The 8422-nt window shown below is 42.3% G+C and overlaps 1 protein-coding gene across 1 annotated transcript in view; it reads right to left on the reverse strand.

Annotated features, from left to right (window-relative positions):
• The window catches only part of LOC308096743 (prickle-like protein 2), a gene marked incomplete at its 3' end in the record, with an annotated part of 45591 nt that extends 38551 nt beyond the window's left edge, over positions 1 to 7040 (reverse strand). The window contains exon 1 of the mRNA XM_080444181.1: positions 6888 to 7040. Within this exon, the coding sequence (XP_080300307.1) occupies positions 6888 to 7022 (135 nt within the window). The 5' untranslated portion in view covers positions 7023 to 7040. The remainder of the gene's footprint in view (positions 1 to 6887) is intronic.
• Between the last annotated feature and the right edge of the window lie 1382 nt (positions 7041 to 8422).

Here is an 8422-nt window from a genome sequence, read left to right on the forward strand (position 1 = left end):
TAGCTGGAAAAACAGTCTTTTTGATCCCCAAATCAGGCAGTGTATGGGATGATGAAACCCCAGTCATGGAAGTGTTAAGGAGAATCACAGAAGAACTACGGGTATCAAATAAAGCCTCCATCATTTTGTAAATGTAACGCCCAGGCTTTGAACCCGGGTCTCCCGCGTTGAAAGGGTCTTAACCACTAAGCCAAAGGGATATTCCTATCGCTTGGGGGAGATATTAGACTTTCAGGCCATCAGGCTGAGGTAGTGAACCACTCTGTTACATAAAGCATGTGATAGTGTGAACAGGAAAGCTATGATGCATATACAGCTGAAGTATGGAATACTAGAAGAGATGGTGAAAGAAATAGCAGAAATGAGAATACTACCTGTAAATGAATCTGTACCTGAGATTGTCAGAGAACCTACCCCTTTCAAAAAGAAGTCATCTTTCCTTCCCACATCTAATCTTAGTCCTTCCATTTTAACTTTTGGTCAATTGGTAGAACATGACCTGGCTAAAAAGTGCCTAATAATTAAAGGTAAACCCAACATGACCAAAACTGAAATGGAAGCCATACATGACCTTGAAGCAAGAAATGACATCATTATACGCCCAGCCGATAAAGGTGGTGCAGTAGTAGTCATGAGCTTGGATAATTACAACTTGGGTATTCTAGGTCAGCTCGCTGACACCAACCACTACACCCCTCTACCCTCTAACCCCACTGCAAAAGTCAAAACTAAGATTGATGTTTTTATTGATTTATCTTAAGAGAGGCTTTATCACAGACAAGGAAAATAAATGTTTGGTCAAAGATCACCCTATGTGCCCAGTAATTTATGGTGTTCCTAAAATTCACAAAACCCTAGAGAACCCCCCCCCTCCGCCCCATTGTGTCCTCCATAGGCAGTCTCACTGAGCCCTTGTCTCAATATGTTGATCATTTTCTGAGAAAACATGTGTTAAATTTGCCTTCATATCTTGGGGACACCACTGACGTTCTGAATCTGGTTCATAATTTGAAATGTGAACATGCTGACACCATCTTAGCTTCACTCGATGTAACGAGTCTGTATACATGCATACCGCATGATGTGGGTTTAGAAGCCATCACCCACTATTTAGATACACGCCCGGCACATATCATGCCCCCCTCATCTTTCTTGACTGAAGTCGCTGAGATTATTTTGTCTAACAACTTCTTCAAGTACTCTGGTAATTTTTATTTGCAATGCCAGGGGACTGCTATGGGTAGTGCTTTTGCCCCGTCATATGCCTGTCTGGTTATGGGCTTCTGGGAAGAACGATTTATACACAATCCTGTAAATAACACATTTCTCCCTAAAATAGCTCTCTGGCGCCGTTACATTGATGATGTGCTCTTGATCTGGAAGGGCACCGTAGATGAGCTGCAAGCGTTCCTCCTCTATGTAAACTCCACCACTAGGTACTTAACTTTTACCTTGGAGTTTAACAATAATGAAATACATTTTCTAGATCTTTAAAAGTACTGATGGTTTGTTTGACACCACTATCTACCGTAAACCACTCAGTAGGAATACTTTATTAAGAGCGAATAGCAACCACTCTAAACAACTCATTCGGAATATTCCTATTGGCCAATATCTGCGCCTTAGGCGGAACTGCAGCTCCACCACAGACTTTGAATCTAAAGCTACAGAGCTCACTAACCGCTTCACAGAAAGAGGTTATAATCCAGTGGACCTAGACGCAGCATATAACAGAGCCCTACATACAGACAGAACGTCCCTACTAATAAAAAAACCTAAACAGACACCCACTCGGCTCTGTTTCTCAACACAATATTCTCCAGCGGCAGGGTTAATTAAGAATGCTTTCCTAAAACATTGGCACGTTTTAAAAAGTGATCCCAAACTTGTTAACATGTGTAATGATCCTCCTCTCTTTTCTTTCAGACGCTCCAGAAGCCTCAGAGACCGTCTTGTCCACTCGGACATGAACACACCCTCCCCCCCCACTTGGCTCCCTAATCCCCCACAGGGTTTCTATAAATGTGGCAACTGCGCCCAATGCTCTAATTCATCTAATGCTAAATGTTTTACCCATCCACGTACAGGTACAAAAATACAAAAGATCCTCATTTATAAATTGTAACTCAACCCATGTGGTATATATGCTCAAATGTCCTTGTGGACTGGCATATATTGGTCAAACCAAGAGACCACTTAAACTCCGTATAGGCGAGCACAAAACTGCTATTCGCACTAACAACCCAGAATATGCCATGGCCAGGCACTATAAATCAGCAAATCATGGCTCTCCAGCATCCCTGAAATTCTGGGGAATAGAAAAAAGTTCAGTTTCATCACGGGGTGGAGACATAATTAACAAACTGCTTCGTAGAGAAGCATTATGGATCCATAACCTTGACACCCTAGAACCCAATGGTCTAAATGAAGAACTGAGCCTTTCATGCTTTCTATAGACGGTCCCCGAGGTTTCCTGACATTGCTTTTGTGTGCCATGTACTCTTGAGAGTGTTCCCCTTTTTCTTTTTTGTGTCTTAAAAATATTATTTAGTCAAAATGTATTCAAAGTATTTTTGCATTGGCCTAACACTGTTTGGCCCCTCTTTCTACTTGTACACTGTTTTAACCTAACCTTACCAAGGCATTATATGTGTAGACTATTTTTTATATTTTGTAATATGCTAAATGGTCCACATGCCCAGAATTAAGCCTAATCACCACTGATAGGCGCAACCTTGAGATTGTGACATGCAATACTAGGTAATTACCACTAAACAGAGGGCCATCCACCATTGGTTTATTGAGAGCACAGCCCATGCTCACCTCTGTATAAAAATGTCTACCTTGATGCTGCCATTTATGACTGAGGAAGGTCGAAAGACCGAAACGTCAGTCTGTTTTACTTGCACCGAAATTAAATAAAAGGCCTAAACTGTCCGTGTTGCTCCAGCGTTCTCCTTTCTGTGAGAATACTACCTGCTTTGTGCAGAGCATTGATTGACCAACTAAGGAATTCCAGACAACCAGAAGCGTCCTTCAGGGTGACAGACACACTTGCTCTGTCATTGTCATCCACTACATCCTCAGGCAAGCTTATAGATCTCCTCCAAAGGTCTCACCGTAGGCAGAAGGTCTGGTTGTCAGATGTGACTGACTGACCTTGACTATGTGGATGACATCGCACTGATATCTTCATATCCTGCTGAAGAGCTTATAACATCACTAGAAGTGTCAGCAGCCAAAGTGAGCCTAATGCTGAATGCCAAAAAGACAGAATGCCTGCTTCTGAATGAAGACTCCAATCATCCAACCATCTGCTCCATTTACGGCAGTGACAAAGACTGGATTTCTTTCGATTGTGACAACATTTCCCATTTTTGCCTGACTGAAAACCTCCTTTTACTTTTTTTTTGTTGCATGCACTGTATGTCGTAGAAACTATTTCCACCTGTCGCTTCCTTGTGTCCTGATGGCTGCACCCCAAGTCTGACACAGCAATGGGTAGACAACCCGGCCTGGCAGAGATCTGTGCTCCTTGGAGGCCCTTTTTCTAGGATCTGGTCCTGTAATGTGCTGTTTAAACTTCGGAAAACTTTTTTCTTCTCATCTTATATACTACTATAATTGTCAAAAGCTCTGAAGTTACACTATTACACTAGTACACTATATTTTTTGGGGGGGGGGGGGGGGAATGTTCAGAACCCAAGATATGATGATTTGAAAATGTTCTGCTCCATTCACTTCTTGTTTAACTTTTTACTGAAAAAGGCTGTATCTCGGTTCCTAAGCACTTTTTTTTTTTACAATGAATTTTGGTTCTGGCACTCAGAGCCAAATTGCCAGAAATAAGTCAGGCACTGAATGAGTTAAGATTATCTGACACCCTGAAACTCATGTCATACTGGTTACAGTGGTAAGGTTTTTCTCAAGTGTGGATAATCTGGTGTCTCTTCAGGTGACTTAACTGACTGAAAATCTTGCCACACTGTTTACAAAGGAAAGGTTTTTCTCCGGTGTGGATACGCTGGTGTCTCTGTAGATTACCTAAATCAGTAAAACTCTTGTCACACTGTTTACAGAGGAAAGGTTTTTCTCCGGTGTGGATACGCTGGTGTTTCTGTAGATTACCTAAATCAGTAAAACTCTTGCCACACTGTTTACAGTGGAAAGGTTTTTCTCCGGTATGGATACGTTGGTGTTTCTGTAGATTACCTAAATCAGTAAAACTCTTGCCACACTGTTTACAGTGGAAAGGTTTTTCTCCGGTGTGGATACGCTGGTGCTTCTGTAGACTACTTGACTCAGTAAAACTCTTGTCACAGTGTTTACAGAGGAAAGGTTTTTCTCCGGTGTGGCTACGCTGGTGTCTCTGTAGACTACTTAACCGAGTGAAACTCTTGTCACACTGCTTGCAACAGAAAGGTTTTTCCCCAGTGTGGATATGATGGTGTTTCTGTAGACTATCTGAGTGAGTGAAACTCTTGTCACACTGCTTGCAACAGAAAGGTTTTTCCCCAGTGTGGATACGCTGGTGTTGCTTCATGTTACTTAACACACTGAAACCCTTGCCACACTGCTTGCAATAGAAAGGTTTTTCTCCTGTGTGGATACGCTGGTGGGTCTCCAGGTGACTTAACCATCTGAAACTCTTGTCACACTGTTTGCAGATGTAGATTTTCTTTCCTGTGTGACTCGGCTGATGTCTCTTTACTTCTCCCGCCAGAGCTAAATTATTGGTAAACTGTTGATGTCTGTTAGATTTTGGTTCATCTGTGTCTCCTTGTTTCTGGCTTTTGGTTACAGAGCAGTTTATTTGCTTCCATGAACACACACTCCTTCCTTCCATCATCAAATCTACTTCTCTACAAGGACTGCGGTGGTTATGAGAGTTCTAGGTTTGACGATACGGCCTTCTGTACTTTACTCTCTCCCCTCTTCTTTATCTCTCTCAGGAAACTCCACTTGGCCTGCACTGAGATGAAATGAAAGTCTAAAGACAGCTCACACCTTATGTAGGCTGACCAGGAGCTGTGCTATGACATCACACAAACCGTTGCAGTGCAAGCCTTCGCAGGAAGTCCATATTTGAGCAAGACGTGACATCATCCCTATGACATCATCAATATGACATCACATGAAAGCCGTGCAGTTGCATCCGTCTGTCCATCTCTGAACAGCACATCTCAGACACCATTGGACTGGCCTCGATCTCCAGGCTTTTATTTTCTTTTCAACCAGGCTGTTGACATTCCTGGCATAGGAAGTGTGAGTCAACCTTTCATTTCCTCAACCAACCAGAGCGCAGTGGGCGTCGCTCCAAATGTTGTGACGTCAGGGCTCTCAATGCTTAACATTGGGGGAGGAGGAGGGGCACAGAGCGGGGCGGGGGCGGGCGCACAGATCGCTGAACCAATAGGAGCCCACGGATGTTTTCTCCGGAGATTTTGAATCCGCCCCTCTATGCCAGATATCAGACGCGCTTTTTTGTGTTTTTCTTTTAAACACACAATCATAACTTGCTTTCAGTCCAATGTCTGCCTGTATATTCTCAATGTGAGCTCAATGTATATTCTCAAAGCTCACAGATATCAGCTATAGGAAGAGGGGGCCTTGGGCGATGAGACGTGTTGTGAGCTTGTAGATCTGCTATTTTCAAAAATAATCTTGAAAGAAATAAAAACATTTTGGATGTTTTGAAACATTGAACAACACCAATCTTGTATGAGGGTCCCTGGCACAACATATTTGTCAGACCCAGGGGGTCAGGCCTACATGAGGCTTTGTCTGTCCCTCTTTTCCTCCCGGTCAACGTTTTTCCTCCCGGTTCAACGTTTTTCCTCCCGGTCCCTCTTTTCGATTGGCCAAGCTTAGCGTGACGTAGTGCTCTGATCTTCAGATTTCAACTTATAAAGTGGTTTGTAGGTGTGTTACGTACTAGGAATGTATTCTGCGTCTGGCAGAACCAGGTCTCCTGGTCTTGTTTTAGATGGGGGTCCGCAGACAAATACATAATTTGAGTGTCCTTGACATGAAAATGTTCGAGGACCACTGCTTTAAACAATATTTAGGAAGCAAGCCCAAATAAGAAGCAACCACCAATATTTACAACCAAGGGACTTTACAGAAAGTCCTTGACATAATGCATATAAGCTGAGTGGAACAGCACATTACAACTACCATAACTTAATTAGTTATAAAGTGTCATTGCTATAAGTTATGCATAATTATACACATTTATAATGAGAGTTATGAAGAATTATAAGTGCATTATGATGCATTATAATGCATTATAAATGTGGTTATAACGCATTATAGACCTTTATAAGTCTTACCAAGTCTTTATGCTGTAAAGTGATTTGATTCGTTCTTCATTATTGTAAGCTTTTATAAGCACGTTTCATGAGCACCACTGTGCTATACTCCTTCCTATTAATTCCTCTCTTCTTTGACCATCGTTTAGTAGGCCTAATAGGCTCAAATGGAGGCCTCATCTCCCAGGGTTAAAAGCATAGACTGTAAAAAACAATATGGACGAAGGGAACCGTCACGTGACCTATTGGTTTCTACAGAACCGTTTTGAACAAGCCCCCAGAACCACGGTAGAACAGTGAAGCTGCCTTCGCCTGGTGGTCAAATCTGGGATAGCAACACTTCCCCGTTTAAAATGCTACTGCGCGTGCGTCTACTGTTAAAGCCTACTAATGTCCCTTCAGAGGTTCCATAGAATTTGTGAAACGGCGACATCTGCTGGGTCACTAATGGGAACAGCAGGCAATTGTGTCCTTCCGTATGAGATTCCATTTCAAGAGCTCTCCCTTGCCGACCCGGTTGAAAGGCTGATTCTGAAAGCTATGCGTCTTTTGGAGTAATTGGCGGTAAGCCTGTACCTGTTCTGGGCTGAGGGCGGGGGGCACCCAGGCGTATTCCTCCAGGGCGCAGCCGGAGTCGTCGTCAGAGGTTGAGTTCCTCTGGAAGTCGTACATCAGGTGTTTGGTGACGCTCTTCTCCATCTCCAGAGGCATGGCGCTCACCGCGACATGTTCCTCCTCCTCGCCGCCGCCACGCCGCCGTCAACACAGGACAGGACGCTGGCTGGCTGGCTTCAGCACAAAGAGGCCGGTGGAAAGGCAGGGGACTGTGTGGAAAGCAAAGGGAAGAATACCTGCGATTAAGCCTGATTTATCATTTAAAATATCGTCTCTGTCGGGTGGAAACCTCCTATGTCCGAAACTGTTACTTTTCACTCAGGATTCAAATAGAAAAGCAGCAAAAATAGCAGATCCACAAGCTCGAAGCTTCAAGCTTGTGGATCTGCTATTTTTGGATACTTTTGTGTGACGCTGTAGTATGATTAAGTAAGGCATTAATTTGACGAAAACACACCAAAAATTTAAATATGGAGATGAGAGGTTTCTGCCCGACATCAACGATATAGCCTACTATTTTGAGCGCTTGATATAAAACGTTGTCTGAAAAACGTTTTTATTTTCTCTCTCTCTCTCTCTCTCTCTCTCTCTCTCTCTCTCTCTCTCTCTCTCTCTCTCTCTCTATGGCCACTCCGGGGCTCCGTAGAGCAGTGGTTCTCAAACTTTTTCATGTCAAGGACTCCCAAAATTATATGTATTTGGCCGCGGACCCCATCTCAAAATATGTTGTTCCAGGGACCCCCCCAGAGGCAAAAAAGTTCGCTTGAAAAAATATATATTCAAAAGTTTGCAAAAAAACTCGCGATTAAAAAAAAAAAAGTAGATATACAAGTAGATATACAATAGTAGATATACAATAGTAGATATACAAGTAGATATACAAGTTCATAGCGTGGCACTCGGTGCCACGCTATGAACTTGTATATCTACTATTTTTGAATAGCCAACATAACCCCACTTTGAGAACCGATGCCGTAGAGAGTGAGTGAGAGACAAAAGATAGAAAACAAACAAAAAAACAACAACAACGGCGGAACATTGTTGAGAGAGTAAAAATGAAAATAAGGAGGATTTAGAGGCTGCAGTCTTATTTCCCAGTCGTATAAAATCCACTCTATCAATGCTATGGAGAAGTGAAATTACACGACTACCAGAAATGTATTATTTATGAGGAAAGCTATAGAGAACAACGCAGTTCATTTATGTAGAAGCATGGGTTTTCAAAACAAAAACATTTAGAGGGGAATCTCGGACTAGCCTTTTTCATACCTTTTTATATGATTATATCCTAGGAGGAATGGTACAGTAGAACATTTTCACAACTCCATACCAGTGTTGATTTTGACAGCAAATTTTGATTTAGTTTTAGTCAGTCTTTTGAATAAAATTCCATTTAGTTTTAGTCATATTTTAGTCAACTGGAATGTTTTAGTTTTTGTCTAGTTTTAGTCGACCAAATATCATAAGGTTATAGTCTACTAAATCTACAGTTGATT

Source organism: Gymnoscopelus braueri (assembly GCF_963280865.1).
Source record: "Gymnoscopelus braueri genome assembly, chromosome: 12".
Classification (NCBI taxonomy): Eukaryota; Metazoa; Chordata; class Actinopteri; order Myctophiformes; family Myctophidae; genus Gymnoscopelus; species Gymnoscopelus braueri.